The 17138-nt window shown below is 21.5% G+C and overlaps 1 protein-coding gene across 1 annotated transcript; it reads left to right on the top strand.

Annotated features, from left to right (window-relative positions):
- Positions 1-667: 667 nt before the first annotated feature.
- LOC135141093 (ATP-dependent DNA/RNA helicase DHX36-like) lies at positions 668-16780 on the top strand. The gene is made up of 36 exons (XM_064071946.1): positions 668-742; positions 793-857; positions 911-967; positions 1033-1097; positions 1444-1555; positions 1705-1830; positions 2124-2155; positions 4102-4188; positions 5315-5427; positions 6714-6770; positions 7052-7141; positions 7191-7254; positions 7649-7758; positions 7954-8026; positions 9843-9947; positions 10626-10755; positions 11843-12049; positions 12162-12228; positions 12759-12932; positions 12988-13088; positions 13157-13285; positions 13342-13480; positions 13849-13993; positions 14117-14217; positions 14270-14410; positions 14475-14579; positions 14640-14699; positions 14755-14809; positions 14904-15010; positions 15166-15310; positions 15419-15498; positions 15635-15785; positions 15844-15927; positions 16393-16496; positions 16579-16642; positions 16695-16780. The coding sequence occupies exons 16-36, from the start codon at positions 10685-10687 to the stop codon at positions 16778-16780; spliced, it is 2316 nt and encodes a 771-aa protein (XP_063928016.1). The 5' UTR covers positions 668-742; positions 793-857; positions 911-967; positions 1033-1097; positions 1444-1555; positions 1705-1830; positions 2124-2155; positions 4102-4188; positions 5315-5427; positions 6714-6770; positions 7052-7141; positions 7191-7254; positions 7649-7758; positions 7954-8026; positions 9843-9947; positions 10626-10684.
- The last annotated feature ends 358 nt before the right edge of the window (positions 16781-17138 follow it).

Raw genomic sequence — 17138 nt, 5'->3', positions numbered from 1 at the left:
ATGCTATTTATAAGTGCGATTTTATCCCGGCTTACTATTTATAAAAGGTCACGCACATTGAAGGACGCAGAGCAATTGCAAAATTGCTTATAGAATGATCGTTGTATAAAACTTCAAAAAATGACCTTGCTAGCTTCACTCATTATCAATTTACATGTTTATTTTCATTTAAATTTATAAACCTTGAAGTTACTCGATCCTACTTTTAATACAATTTTTATTTTATTTTATTAATTTATAAAGTTTCACCCTATGATTTTTTATCCACTTAATGTAGGGCTGATTTCATTATATAAAATTTCGTTAGCTGGCCTGTGAGGCTGAAGAAATTTTAAAAGCGTTAAAGCGCACTGCCTTTTAGCGACCTGAGGGACATAATTTAACGATTAGCTTTGTTTTTAATGCTTTATAAATATTAATGTTAATATATATTATTACTGTATATGTAATTAGTAGTTATTTAAATTTTTATCTGCACAACGATATATAGTTTTGAAGTTTAGTTGTAGATGTTTGACTACCCAGCCGTACCTCTTACTACCTTGGTCCCGCCGATTTTCCCTGCTATTAATTCTATAACGCAAGAAAATTCTTCTCTTAAAACAGAAAAAATTTCATATCCTTTTTTTCAAGATTATGAACGTAAAGATGAAGCAAATTATAATTATGATAACTTACTTAATAAGTGGACCCGAGGCCAAGGAGCCAAGTCCCTTCTTTTAGAGTATCTTACTAAGTGCAGGTAGGTATTTATTAATGGAGGAAAGTATTTTTATATATTTATTAAATAAGTTTGCCTCCATTGAATACTGTTTTTACTGAAAAGAAAACGTTTCAGCCAAACTTACATGGTTTTGGTGAGTTACTTTTTTATATTTATTTTCTTTTGGAATTATTTATTTATATATAGGGAAGCACGGATACTCTATATTTCATAAAAGCACGGTAACTATAACCCATTCGAAAGGTTTTTTTTGGCTATTACTCTTTTTTATTTATTAATCATAACTTTTTTTTTTGTATTTCGTTAAGGCACCTTTACTGGTTCTTCTGTTCGTTATAATAAAAAAGAAGCAGAAAAAATTGCTTGTGCTAAAGTATTATCTTTTTACTAATATATTATATAGTTATAATAAAAAAATTTTTCAATTGTTTTAAAGTTTCCTATCTTAATGAAATTAATTTTTTACCTTTTTACTTTTTTTGTATAAGGTATAGCATTTTTGATATCTCAAAGTTTATTAATATCTTGGCATATTTTACTAACTAAGTTAATAATTATATTTAATTTTTAGTTGATCAGTAGTTACTGTTACTAAGTCAAATTTTGTATTAAATATTTTTTATTTTACAGCGCTTGTAAATTTATATTACCTATTTTCGTCAAATTTATTTTTTTTTTAAAAAATTTACACCTATTATTTTGATGCAATTATATTTTAGATTTTAGATCAACTTGAAAGTGAAGGTCTTGTGAATCATCAAGAGTTGATTTATAGGAGCGGACAGATTTTAAAGCAGTCGTTATCGCCTGCATGGTTTTCTGATGCACTCCGTATATTTATTTATATATAATTACTATTATTCAGTAGAACTAAAATTTATAACTTTTAATTTGAAAAAAAAAAAATTTAACACTTTTATTATATATATTTTACTGACTTTATTATATTTTGTTATTATCATTATCAACTATATTTTAAGAATCCCACGCTATCAATCACCACCCAACAACAGTTACTGATCGTTGGATTTCGAACCCGAAAAGTTATCTTCTAGAATATTGTAGAAAGTTGAACATTGAGATTAAAAATAATTCTAATTTTACTGGTTATTATTATTTGTTATATAATACTATTATTTATTATATAATACTATAATTTTTTGAACATTGGATTAAAAAATTATTTTAATTTCATTAGTTCTATAAATTATTATTTAACTTTGTTAACTTTGAATTTAAAATAATTTTATTTTTACAAGTTTTTATTATTTTTACTTTATTATATATGTTATTATTTTTATTATTTATTATTAAATGTTAAGCTCAAAAATGATTCTAATATTACTATTTACTATTATGTATTATTTATCATTATCGTTACTGTTATGATTATAATAAGGCCCCCCTCACTCTCGAAAGTTTGCACACGAGGTAAAACTTTACATGATGAGTTTTTTTTTACTAAAACTAATTTGGATTAATTTATTTTTCTCAAAATTTTTTATTATAGTTTATAAAAAGTTTAAATTGGCTTATAAATTTTTTTTACGTTTTAATTGAAACAATTCAGTATTATTTATTTGTATTTTAAACTGTTTCAATATACTTTTTATTTTTTTATTTATTTTATAATAATAAATATTTTTTTATATTTAAATTTATAATACATAATGTTAAATAATCTTTAGTAAAGTTTTCTTAGTTTGTAATTAATTATACTAGTTATAATAATAAAAAGTTTTTAAGTAACATATGGTAATATTTTTATTTACATAAATAGTATTATATTTATAAATATTATAATAATGTTAAGTTTTTTTTACGTCAGTACCTCTTTATTGTTTTTATTAATATTTATAAAAATCTATAAATAATTTTAAAATAATGAAAATTTTTTTATAAAGGAAAGCAACTTCCGTACATTTTTCTTTTTTTGATTATCATATATTATTAACAATTATAATAATAAAATTTTTTGAGTATATTAAAGTATGATTTGTATTTTTATATATCAATAATTATTTATTATCAGTTGTAGAAAATAATTATTTAATTTATAAATTTTATAATAATTTTTTAATTAATTATTATGTACAATTAAATACTTTTTTTTAATAAGTTATATTTATACAAAAAAAGTTTTTTAATAAAGAAAAATAATTTTTAGTAGTTTTGAGATAATTCCAAGCATTTATTAGAAAAAATTGATATTAAAATTTATTTAATTACTTTTTAAGTAAAATTTACTGGTTTTTATAATATTATTAAGAGGCATAACTTTTTTCTTGCTTGTATATTTTGGCTATTTATGTAATAACTTAATTTCTTTTATTTTTTTAGTTGTTGGTTATTATTTTGAAGCAAACTAATAATTTTTTTTTGCTTGTATATTTTTTTTAATTTAAAAAACTAAACTGTTTTTATATTTACTTGTTTTCTATTATTAACAAGGGGAATAATTTTTTTCTTTTTAAATTTATATTTCTGCTATTTATATACTAAACTAAACTTCTTAAAAAAACTTTTAGCAGAAGAATTTTTAAGTTTATCGCATTAAACTATATACAAATCAAGCAGCTAATAATATTTTTGACTAGACGATTTTATTTTCTTTCACATTATTATAATTTTATGACCTTATTTTTTACGTTAAAACCCTAAATATATATCATAAACTTTTATATATTTTTTACCGCCCATGATAAAGTTATAATTTTTAATAATGTAAATATAACATTTTCTTTTTAAAAATTTGATATAATTTTTTGGTGTAAATAAATTGTTTAGCCAAGAAAAGTATGCTTGTTCTGCTCAATAGGAAAAGTTCACTGTTTATAAAATAAGAAAAGATGAAGTTTTATTAAAATAAAAAAAAAGTTATTTACTTATAAAAGTTATAAAATATTATAATTTTTTTTTGCTAAAAAAAATAATAGACTAGAAAATGTAAATAATAAATAATATTTACTTAAAAAATATTTAAGACATTTACAATTTTTTTTAAAAAAAAAGAAGAATAACTATAAATATTAATACTTCAAGAGAAAAACTTAGAAATCTTTAAAAATTTATTATATAAATAACTTCTAAAAAAAACCAAAGCTTTAATTATTATTCTTAATATTTTGTAACATTTCTTTCTTGAAATGTAATATAGATTTACTTATTGTATTATTACTTCTATAATATTTTTTGAAAATTTATATTTATTATTAAAGTAAATTTTAGCTTTTACATAATATTAAGTATTTATATAATGACAACGCAATTTTATTTTTATTAAAAAAATTTGTCTAACTTATTATGCCTCAAGTTTACTTTATTAATATATTTTTTTAAACTTTACTTTTTTTTTTTATGCGTTATTTTTTTTCAAGGTTTGTATGGTGTATAACGGCGAAAAGCTAGTCGGTTACGGGATAGCTAAAGGGAAGAAAGAAGCAGAACGATTGGCTTATTATTATGTTTATTAAATACTTTATAATAATTTTTATTATATATCTTACTTATATCTTTTACTATCCTTTTTTATAAAAACGTTAAAATTTTAATATATAAACTTTTAATAATAACAAAACAAAACCTTACAAAAAGGGATATTTATGTAAATAAATAATAATTATACTGTTATTACTTGTTATAAAGTCTATTCATAATAAGTTTATTAGATTTTTTCATTTTATATGTATACCTCTTTTTTTTGTTTGTGTGTGTGATGATTAGTATATATAAGTTTTATATAAATATTTATAATAAAACAAACAAGTATAAGAATTATAATAAGGATAGAAATGATTTTATATACTTTTAAAATATATTAACAAATTATTCTAAAGTTTATCTTAAGCTTTATTATATATTTATTTTTTATATGTATTTTATTATAAAATTATACAAGTCTCTTATAAGTATTATATAAAATAATCATAATTTTAACATGAATAATTATATATATTTACAAAAAAGTTTAAAAATTACTTAAATAATAAGTTTTTTAACCTTTTTAATATAAATATATATATATATATATTACGTTTGATTCCAAATATATACAAGTTTCATATAAAATTATTTAAAAAACAAACAAAAAACTAATTATAATATGAATGATACAAGTTATATATTATTTTTAATGTAAATATTTTTATTTATATCTTTTTTGTACTTTTAATGATAATAATATTAAAGTTTCATATAGATATTCTATACAAACAAACGAAAGCGCATAAAAAGATAAAAGCTATATATTCAATAATAATAATATGAATAATTATGTATATCTTATGAAAAATATAATAATTTATATTTTATGCTTTTTTTATTAACTTATTTATTTTCTTAAATTTTGTTGGTTTATTATTTTTATGAAATCATTTAAGTTTATCTGACAACTGAAATATATTATATATTTTTATGTTCTAATTTTTTTATTAACGTTTTATGCTGAGTTTATAATTCATATTTATTATTATATTTATATACTTTTAGCTATAAATTTTATTAAAGTAAATTTTTTTATATTTATAAGAAATTTATTAGAAAAAAAACTCTTTCTTACGTTAATTTTCTTTTTTACTGTTTATTCTGTAGCTCTGCGTGGAGCTTGACAATTCCCTATTTGGGGATGTCATGTAAAAGTCGGAGAAAAAACTCATTCAGAGTATACGTGCACAAATTCGAAGCGGTCATTTGATGAAGAATGGGTTGTTTTTTTATATTTCAGGGGATGTTTATTTTTGTTATTATTATTATATCGTAAAAGTAGACTTTTTCATTCTATATATTATTAATACTATTGTTTTGTATACTTTATATGTCATTTTATTTATAAAAAAAATTTTCTGGTAAATATATTTATTACTATTTATATTTTTATCGATTTGCTGTTATTTATATTATTAATATTATTTAACCTTTATAATATATTTGTCTTTGGAATTTTAAAAGTTTTCTATCTATTATAATTTTACTTTCATGTTAATACCGAATTTTATGTTATAAATATTTTTTAAACTTTTTTTTATTTTTTTAAATATATCTTTTATATAATTATATATACTCTATTTTAATAATTTAATAGTAAACATTTTTTATGCTAAATATAAAATAGTGCATATTTTTTAAAGTTAATATTAATAATTATAAATAGTAAGTAATAGTTAATGTATTTATTTAAAAACATAATTTTTTTTTAATATTTTTCTTGTTTTTAGTAAGAAAATATTGCTATAAATTATTATTATATTTTTTTTAATTTTATTTGATTATTATTAAAATATTTGTTATTATCATAATATTTAGGAAAGTTTACTTTTTAATCATGTTTTTATATAAAAATTTATTTAAAGTTTATGACAAGTTGTTTAATTATTTCTTATTATTTACAATATTTATTTACTTTTAATAACTTAACTGATGTTAATATAAACTTTTATATTATTTTTAATATACATTTAAAAGTATTTATATACATAATATTTTTTGTTAACTATGAGAGTATACTTTTTATATTATTTATACTTTTTTTTGTTTATTAACAAAAGTTTTTAATATTTATTTTATTATTATTACTTGTGAAAAAGATTTTTTTAATATTTTTTTATATACTCTTTAATAACTAATAATAATAATGTTAAATATAAACTTGTTTATAATATATTTTATTGGTAACAAAAAAGTATTTATTTATAAATTTTGTATATTAACTTAACTTTTTTATATGAGACATGTTCTTTTTATTATTTATATTGTATTTCTCTATTTTCAATTAATAAAAATTTCCATATTTTATATTATGTAATATTATTTATACTAAAGATTTTTTCTAGTTTTTATCTGTTCACTTTGTAATAACGTATAATAATATTAAAATAAACTTATATAATTGTTTTGTCTATAATAAAAAGTACACCAAATATATTATTGCGCATTAATTTTTTTATTTATATACAAAAAAAATACTTTATTACATTTTTATTTTGTTTTTTAGAATGAAGTTCAACTTCTTTGCAAACGCCATCAACTTCCTCTTCCTTCTCTGCGGCTTGTACGACGTTTATTATACTTTTATATAATTTATATTAATTTTTTAGATTGTATTAGTAAAACTTAAACAAAACTATTATTTATTAACTTTTTTATATAAATTTTTTGTATTCTTTATTTACTTTACTAATATTATTATTTATGACACTTTTACTCCTTTTTGAATATTTTTTTACTTTATAAATATTGAATTGAGAAATATTATTACCTCTATTATTTTATTGGGGTGTTATGTATGTTATAATATTTAGTAATTCAAACTTGGCTGTATTAAATTATTAGGACCATACTCAACATTTTTTTGTATGTACTATTGTAAGTCCTTCCTTTATAAATAATATAATTCAAAGTGAAAGTCCAGATGAGCACGAGGTTCTTACCTTTCTATTGACTGCTGAAAAAAGATATTTATTATTTTTAGGCAAAATATAAATCGTTAAAACTGTGGAAAGACTCACTTCTTCGTCATTTTTCTGAGCATTCTGGTATTATCGCTCTTATTTATTTTATTTAAAGAAAAGTTTCTTTTCATAAACTTTTTAATATTTTTAATTTTTTTTGAAATAAAAGAAATTTTTATTGCTATTTAGTAGTTTAATTATAAAATTATTCTTATAGTATTTATTAAATATATTTTTATAATATTATACCATTTTTATAATAATTATTATTTTTTTGGATTTATATTGTTTATTATCTTTATACAAAAACAAAGCTTATTATTTTTATTATCATAAAAAAACTTGAAACCTTATCATCATTTTTTATGATTTTTTATTTATTTTTTTGAAATAATATTTTTAAAAAAACAGAAAACCTCTAATTGTTTTCCTATTTTTTTTTTTGGAGTTATTTATATAATTCATTATCATATTTAAGGGGAAGAACTAGACAACTCCGTGGAGCACAGCGGCTATGGAAAGATTGTTTCATTGGATGTTTCTGCAGACTTCGAAGCTTGTCTCGCTGAAACTTTAGAGTGCTTAAGAGTAGTTCTTTATATTTATTTTTTTTTAATACTCAAACTTTTATGAAGTTATTATATGTTGACGTTGTTTATGTGAACTTTTTGCTTTTGCTTAAATTTATATTTAAAATGTATTGAAATTTTTGTAATGTCGTTATAAAAATTTATTTTTTTTCTTTATTTTTAGTTATATTAAAACTTTTATATTTATTACAAGGGTTTTAAGGATCCTTTTTTGTCCAGCATATACCGTAGAGAGCCTCACACTTCCGCAATTCGGGAAGAGTTGGGTTTAGTATTATTATTAGTTTTATTTATTAAAATATATTTTATGTATTATTTTTAAGTTATTAATCTTTATATTACTTTTATAAATCTATTATTACTCGATTTTACTTATAATTTTTTATTTGAATTCGATATTTGATTATTTTTAATTAAATTTTTTTACTTATTTTTAATGTCTATTTTTTTTTGTTTTTTTTATACTTTTATAAATATTACATTTTATCATTATATTTTTTTACTTATTATTATGTATATTAATGAGAAATATATATATAAAAATTAAATATACAAATCTACTTGGTTTTTTATTTAAGTAATAAATTCAATAAGCGAATGAAAATAATAATTTGAAAAGTAGGACGAAGTACAATAATAATAATAATAATAATTTTTATATAATCAAGAATACAAGTGCTTTTTTATTTTCAAAACTTTATAAAACTAAAGTTTATAGAAAGTTAATATAATATTGAAGTTTTAAATAATTTGTATTAAAAATTTTTTTACTATTTTTATTTTATTTTTCATTATTTTCTTTGTTTTTCCTGTGAATTCCATTACAATTTTTTATTATTTTAATTTCTTTTGACACGGAAAATTATTTAATACTAGTCATTTTGGAATTTATAGTGCTGTTTATTATTTATTTTATTTTTTATTATAATATTTTATACTTTTATTAATTATATTATTTTTTATTAACTTTATCTTTTTAAATAATGTATTTTTTATTTTATTTTATTTTTATAAGTGTTTTTATTTATTTTATTTTAATTTTTTTTAATTTTTATAAAGTTTTTATTTTCTACATAAAAAAAAAATCACTTAATATTAATTAATGGAATTCTATAGTATTTTTTGTTATTATAATTGTTTTTTTGCTTTTTTCTTTTAATTCTTTTACAATTTTTTTAACACAATCAGCAATTTTTAGTAGTATTTTTTATTATTTAGTTGTTTTCTCCTTTTTTAAATTTTATTATATTTTTATTATTATCATAATTTTTTTTTACACAATTAAAAATTATTTTATATTAATTATTTTAAAACTTTACAGTATCGTTTATTATTATAATTTTTTCTTTTTTTGTCGCTGTTACAATTTTTTTATTTAAAGGAAAAAATATTTAATACTATTTTTTTTGGAATTACATTATTTTTTATAATTTTTATTTTTATTATTATCAATTTTTTTATTTTTTAATATTTTTTTTACACTAATAAAAATCATTTGATATTAATAATTATGTTTTTTATAGCCTTTTTTATGATTAATTTTTTATAAATTTTACTTTTAGTTTTTATTATTCTTGTTTGTTGTATTTAATTTCTATAATAAAATTATTATTGTATAAATAGGAAACTATTATATATGTTTTTACATCATTATCTTATCGTTTATAAATTTTATAATATATTTAAATACTTTTTATTATTATTGTATTACTAATAATAAATGATGTGAATGATTTCTTTATTACAGTTATGTTGAATTTTATTTTATTTATTATTTTATATTAAATTTACTGAATATTGATCCCTGAGAACTTTCAATAATATTTATACAACACATTTTATTTTATTAAATTTCAACTTTTAATTATTGGAAGTCATTACATCATTACTTTTTCATATAACACATTTTTTATATTTGTTGTGTGTATAGATGAAATTTTATTGAATATAAATTGTTGGGAGTTTTTACATCATTATTTTCTTATACAACACAATTTATTATTATTCTTTTGTTGTATTTATTGTGGGCAGTTTCTACGTTATAATTGTATGCAACATGTCACTTATTTTATTAATGAATAGACGCCTCCACTCAGCTTTTTGCCAAATATGAATGTTCTAATAGAGCGAAAGAAAACCGCGACTACGTGCTTCTGGATTCTTTGCTCAAGAACAGAAGCAACTCGGGTTTCTATGTTATATCTTTTTTGGCGCGTGCGTAAATGTCCGCGCCAAAATATATTTTGAAATATAGACTCGATTGGTTTTAGATGTTGCAAACAAATTAGCGATTTTTATATAATTTTTCGCGTTTTTTTTTACGGGTGTATGAAGTTTTATTTGCAAACGGATTTGTAAGGGTAACTCTAAACATTTTACGTTTACACTATTTCATACTTTTTATTTAAACTTAAAATATTTTATTTTTTATTTTTATATTTTAAAAAGTTTATGAAGTAACTGAATGTATAAAAGTCTTCTGTATAATAATTGAGTTTATTGGAGATATTATTATGACTGTAATACTTTTGTATTATGTAATCACTATTTTTACGCTTTAGATTATTTAAACCCAAAAATTGAACCTCTTTAATCACGTTGACATAGTAAACGCTATTGGGTCTTTATACTTTTTGCAACCCATATTGAGTCAATCTCCAAAATATTTGAGCCTTATAAATATAATGATTGGTCGCAATTATTATACCCATTTTTAAATTTTCCAACAAAAGCAATAATAATTTGGATCTGTTTAGTACATTATTACTATTTTTAACATTTGCGTAATGCATTCACTAGTTTATTTCAAATTTTATTATCATTATTATCATTATTTTTAAGTATAAAGTAATATTTTTGTGTAAGGCATCAATTTCTTGAGAAGGAAACTTCCTTCATATACTAAAAGAGAAGAAATTCTTGAGATGATTGGCGCTCATCAATGTTTGGTAATTACCGGAGAAACCGGTTCGGGGAAAACAACACAAGTTCCTCAGTACGCATTTACGTTATTATCACTATTATTTTATGAATATTATCTTGCTTTATTTTTTATTACTTTGTTAACAATTATTATAATTTATTAAATATTTTATTATTTATTATGTGTATAAATTATAAAACAATATATAATTTTTTAAATTTTTTTTTACGTTTTTCTTAATTACTTGAAGTAAATTTTACATTTTTAATTTTTTTATTTTTATGTTACGATTATTATTAAAAATATATTTTTTATATGCACAGTTTACTTTTACTTATAACTTTTATTCTTATTACTATTATGTTTGTAACTCGGTTACCATTTGATTAATTTTTTACTTTTACTATATCATTTGGTAACTTTATTATATAATAACTTATAATTATAAACTGAACTATTACTATTATATAGTATAAACAGCTAACTTTTATTATTACTTTATGTAAACATTTATTTTATATATAATTTTTATTTCCTTGAATAATAATTTACCTTTTTTTAATTAATTGTATAAATAACTTTTATTATTCTCATTATTATATACATCTTTCAATATTATGAAAGGTATTATTTTTATTAATTCTAAATAAATTATGATTGTATTACTGTGAAAACTATTAAAATGCATAATTATATATTTTTTTAAATGTTTTAAAAAAATAAATTTATTTATAGTTTTGTTATTTATTTTTAATGAATTTTGAAATTATAAAAGAAATTGTTATTATTTAATTGTTTGGAATGTTGTTTTAGTTATTATTATAATATTTATTATTTTTTTGTTTACTTTTTATTAATATATATATATTCTTTTTTTACACTTTGCTTTATCATTTTTTAATTATTATCTCTTGTTTACTTTTTTTTTAATTATAAATTCTATACTATTTCTGTTATTGTTATGCAATTTAGTTATATATTTTTTATTGACTATTATTTTGTGGATTTATATTTGCATAGATATACTTTTTAAAAACTTACTTTATTATTATTTTTTGTATTTATATCATTATCATTATTTATTTGTTAAATATAATAATTATTGTTCATTCGTTTTATAAAATTATCATTTTTCTTTCATATACTATAATTATTATAGATATGTACTTGAAGAACTGATAGAGAACTACAGAGGGAGCCAGGCTCGCATAGTAGTGACCCAGCCCAGACGGCTATCCGCCATTACTGTAGCCGAACGCGTGGCGCATGAGAGGGGCGAAAGTCTTGGGGATTCTATCGGCTATCAAGTCCGGATGGACAGTGTGCTTCCATTTCCCGACGGCTGCATAACGTTTTGCACGACGGGGTTTTTTATTTCATCATTTTTTTTGTAAATTTATATATAGCGATATAATATATTCTATTTTTTTTCTCCTCGTTTTATTGGTTTTTTTAAATTTTTTTTTTTAAAAAAATAGTGTATTGTTGAGTCGCTTATCAGCTACTTCTGATCTCGCGGGTGTTTCTCACGTTTTTGTTGATGAGGTATTACCATTATTAATATGTTATTGTATGTTTTACATTTTTTTAGTGAATTATCCAGTTTCTTATTTATTTTATATAACTTGGTCGAAACTTTTTTATTCCTTTTCGTTGTTTATAATTTTTCAAGTCTTTTTACAGGAACTTCTATAGTTGACTTTATTATATGACTTTCTACATTCACTTTTCAGCTGTATCCTATTTATTGTGAACTTTTATAATTGATTTCATTAAAACTTTAATATATATTAGTAATTATTACTTTTTACAGTTTTTTAGTCTTTATTTCTATCATAACATTTTTTTAGGTTACCTTCCTTCACCATTTTTTTTTATCTTAAGAATGCAAGTATTAAAGATAAGAGACTTTAAGAGACTTTAATGAAATTTATTTGCTATATTTAGTAACAGTTTTCCGTTTTGTTTACTGCTGTTGATTCGTCATTGCATTTTTTATTTTAGTATAAATTAGTTTGTAATGAAATTTATTAAAGTTTACTCGAATAATTTATAATGAATATTTTTTTATTGAGGTCCATGAGCGGTCTTTAGAAATCGATCTCTTATTGGCCATGTTGAAAGAGGTTATGACTATTCGGCCGGACCTTCGGGTCATCCTCATGTCCGCCACAGTGAACCCCGCAGTATTTTGTCATTATTTTAATTGTCCTTTGCTAGAAATAAGCGGGAAATCCTACGCTGTGAAGGTTACATTTCATTCGCTTTCTTTTATATAAAGAATTTCATTGGTTTTCATTATAGTCATACTTTTTGGAAGACTGCTTAAGTTTATTTTCAAAATTTGAGCAAAATTGCGAATTTTTAGAGTACGTTAAAAAAATGGAACACTCTATTGTTACTAAGTACGTCTTTCTTCCCCCAACATATAGGCTCATTAATCATTCTGTACCAATCGCCTATCTTTTACCAGACAAGAAACGAAACTTTCGCCGTATTACCCTTTGATCACTAATTTGATTGGCTACATTGTCCTAAAGTTACCACCTGGAGGAATACTCGTGTTTCTTCCCGGCATTGAAGAAATAAACGCTATGCACACGTGAGTTTATTTATTAAAAAGGGTAACAAAGAAAATCTCAAATAATTTTTTATAAGAAAAATAAAGAACTTGGGCTATGAAAACGTGGCTATCGAGTTGCTTCACTCTTCCTTGGGACTAGCCAGTAGGCGCTTTGTTTTTGAGCCTGCGCCGGAAGGCGTTTACAAAGTTATTCTCTCTACGAATATTGCGGAGGTCCTATAAAAAATTAATATTAGAGATAAGCAGAATTTATAAAGAATATAAATAAGTTGGTTGAGCACTTTCTTGATTATCTTTATTATAATATGTTTATATAGTCTATTAATTTACTAATATTTTTAGTATTAGAATTAATTTATTAATGTTCTTCATGAAGAGCGTCTTTAAATAAATATTGAATTATATTTTTATACTAAAAAGTAGAAATAATTTTTTTGTGTAAAGTAAATATGGATATTATAGCCCGAACTTACTATGGAGTAATATTAATATTTTAGGAATTAGATGTTACTTTTTTTAAAGAACGTAAATAAAAATGACATTATTTTTATAATTATAATTAAAAGTAACTTTCATAGTAGACGAGTGTTACTATTCCGGATGTTGTGTACGTCATTGACAGCGGGATGCTTAAGGAAATGGAATATTATCCGGAAACGTGCATGCAAAGTTTAACCACAAAGTGGATTAGCCTATCAAATTTTAGACAGCGACGTGGACGAGCTGGTCATTTGCCATCCTATGTTGTGTTTAACTTTGTTCAGTAAATATCATTTATAATTTCCTATTTTTATTTGTAAACTTCGCTTTTTATATTAATTCATTAAACTTTTGACCTTTTTTTTTAAGGGCGTGTTAGGAGTGGTTATTATTTTTCATTAATTTCCGAGACGTTATTGCCTTATTTATTGGAGTTTCAGACTCCTGAAATAGTTCGTTCCGATTTAATGGTGATTATTATTTAATTATAATATTATTATTATCATTATTATTTTTGCATAGGGGCTTTGTTTAAAGGCAAAGGCGTTGCATGTTAGTAACGTGATTGACTTTAGTAAGAAATGTATTCAACCTCCGGATATTCATCTCGTTAACGGTTGTCTTCACCGTTTAAAGCGATTACAAGCTTTTGATGAAAGAGAAGTTCTCATTATTATTATTATTATTATTATTATTATTATTATTATCATTATTATTATTATTGTAGGAGCTCACTCCTCTGGGCTGGCAACTATCCAAACTTCCTTTGTCACCAACTTTGGGGAAGGCATTGATATATGCGTGCTTTTTTCGCTGCATTGACCCAATTCTTGTGCACATTATTATTATTAGCTAATAACTAATTTATTTTACTAATATCATTATTAATAAGACAATTATAGCCTCGATGACTTTGCGCGACCCTTTTGATATATCTCCAGATAGTAAAAAGGCATTCAATTTTCTTTCACTATTATTATCAACTATAAGTTTGTAATTTATAAAAGGAAGTAAGTAATTCTCGTTTTCTGTTTGGTCAAGCTCAACGAAGCGATCACTTGAGTAATTATTTTTTTTGTGTTTGTTATCCTTTTATTTGTTGTCTCAGTTATTTTTTTATTTATTCATTATATTATTTAGATGTTATTTTTTTTAGCGTTGTTCTTTCTGTTCAACCAGTGGCAGTCCACTCTTCTTCCTGACTCGCTTATTCAAGAACACGATTTTATAAATAAACATTGCTTATCCAAGTCAACATTATCGGTTATTATTATTATTATTATTATTATTATTATTATTATTATTATTATTATTATTATTATTATTATTATTATTATTATTATTATTATTATTATTATTATTATTATTATCGTCATCATCTTTATTGCTACTACTACTATAATTATTGTTATTTGCAGCAAATATCGGAACTTCGCTATTATTTATATAATGCTCTGGCGGATGCAGGATTGGTCGATAAATATCATTTTACTCGCACTTCTAACGAGCTTATTGGCGGTCCTCGCTTTAACGAAAATTCAAGTGACTTGAATTTATTAAAAGGTTTTTCATATTAATTTTTTTTCAATATTTTGTTTTATTTTCTTCTTAGTTTGCTTAATATTTAATATATATTTTCTTTGTACACTAATTTGTATTAAAAACATTTAGGACTTTTAGTTATTGCCATGTACCCGAATGTTTCATATAGAGTCGGACGCAAAATGTTCAAGACCAAGCATGATCTTCGGGTGGCTTACCATTTAATTTAGACACACTATAAACAACTTGATGCCTACTACTGTACAGTAAACTATATGATTTTAGGCAGTTTTTGTGTTACTATAATTAACAAACAAAATGATACTAATTATTAATCTGACCCAGATAAAAATCCACCCGTCCTCCGTGGTTTATCGGGACGCGGCTGGCGTTCAATCTCTCTTTTATATGTTTCAAGGCAAAGTAAAAACTTCTGAACCATTTTTGCGTCAAGTCACATGTGTATCGGTTTATGCGCTTTTGATTTTTGGCGGAGGTGTGAAGAAATACAGCATAAAATGAATAATATAAAAAAATATTATAATATATAATAGAATCTTTAAGATGGTACTACGATCCAATCATCGACCAGAAAAAAGGAAATTTTGATGAACGAAATTATTCTCAAGCGACTCATTGTTTCTTTTTTATATATATAAACAATTCACTATATTTAAAAATTTTATTGTACTGTGAAAAGTTCTTCTGTAGTGATTAATAATAATAAGTGGGCAATTAAAGTTTTTTGACATAATCACACTATTAGTATGATTAATACTTTTACTATTATATAATGAATTCCTTATTTTAATTTTTTTACTTTATTATTTTTTGTTTAATTTATAATTATAAAACTTTTATTTATATATATATTACACTACTTTGTATTTAATCATAATAAATATTATAATAATTTTTTTTATTAGTTTTATTATAACTATTTACAACTATTAAAGTTTTCAATTCGTTTAATGTTATCTATTTTAACTTTTTTTTATATTAACTTTAGTATTTGAAAACTGTTAAAGCTCTTATTCTTTTATCTTTTAAAATTTCTAAATATTTATTTTATTTCTAATTTAATTTTGTTACTCTTAAAATAGGTTCTATTTATGATAACGATAGCTACGGCGTTTGTGTGTTGGACGAGTGGATCTACTTGGCTTGTAAAAAATCTCTTTTTGAAAATCTTTATAATCTTCGCCAGGTTTCTTTTTATCTATATGTACATAATATAATATTATTGTAGTAAATATTTTTTTATTGTAAATGTGCTTAATGTTATGCAGCATTTTGAATGGATACTTTTTCAAAGACTTCGTCATCTTTACTGGGACTGGGAAAAGTCTATTGGTTTTTTCTTACTTGTGATTTCAATTTTTATTCTTAACATATGTTTTTGTAGAGTACCGAAATTTAATGAATTGCATTTTAAAATTTCTAAGTTTACCACCGCCATCTAAGCGCATTGGAAATAAAATTGCCAAATAATTAACAATACTAATATTATACTTATAAGTTTCTAATAAAAATTTTTTATAAATTTATAAAATAGATTCTAAAAGTTTTTAAAGTTGATTTACAAAAACATAAATTTTGGTTATAAAAAATAGTATTTACGCAAATCAATAATAATCATTTGAGATCGTCTTGCCTGATTTGCTTTAGTTTATTGGTTAAAACAAGCGTACATCTTAAGATGAGAAGAACAGTAAAAGTCCTAAAAATGTTTGAACTGAGCTTTAAAAGCTATGCTGAAGCATTAGCGGCAAATGACAATAAATTTTTAATATTCCTAAAGCTGAAGGTTTCATTTTCTTACTTTTTACTCCGATCAGATTTATAAAAT

Source organism: Zophobas morio, unplaced genomic scaffold, assembly GCF_036711695.1.
Source record: "Zophobas morio isolate AGI-343-1 ecotype UQ-CSIRO unplaced genomic scaffold, CSIRO_AGI_Zmor_V1 ptg000042l, whole genome shotgun sequence".
Classification (NCBI taxonomy): Eukaryota; Metazoa; Arthropoda; class Insecta; order Coleoptera; family Tenebrionidae; genus Zophobas; species Zophobas morio.
Note: the sequence above shows the minus strand (reverse complement) of the source record. Positions and strands in the feature narration are given on the sequence as shown.

Bases quoted from the DNA above. Each gene is read 5' to 3' on its own strand.
- LOC135141093 (XM_064071946.1), top strand. From the start codon at position 10,685: ATGATTGGCGCTCATCAATGTTTGGTAATTACCGGAGAAACCGGTTCG. The intron at 14,580-14,639 runs GTGCACATTATT...ATTATTAATAAG, and splicing joins GCTGCATTGACCCAATTCTT to ACAATTATAGCCTCGATGAC. The intron at 15,311-15,418 runs GTTTTTCATATT...AAAAACATTTAG, and splicing joins TGACTTGAATTTATTAAAAG to GACTTTTAGTTATTGCCATG.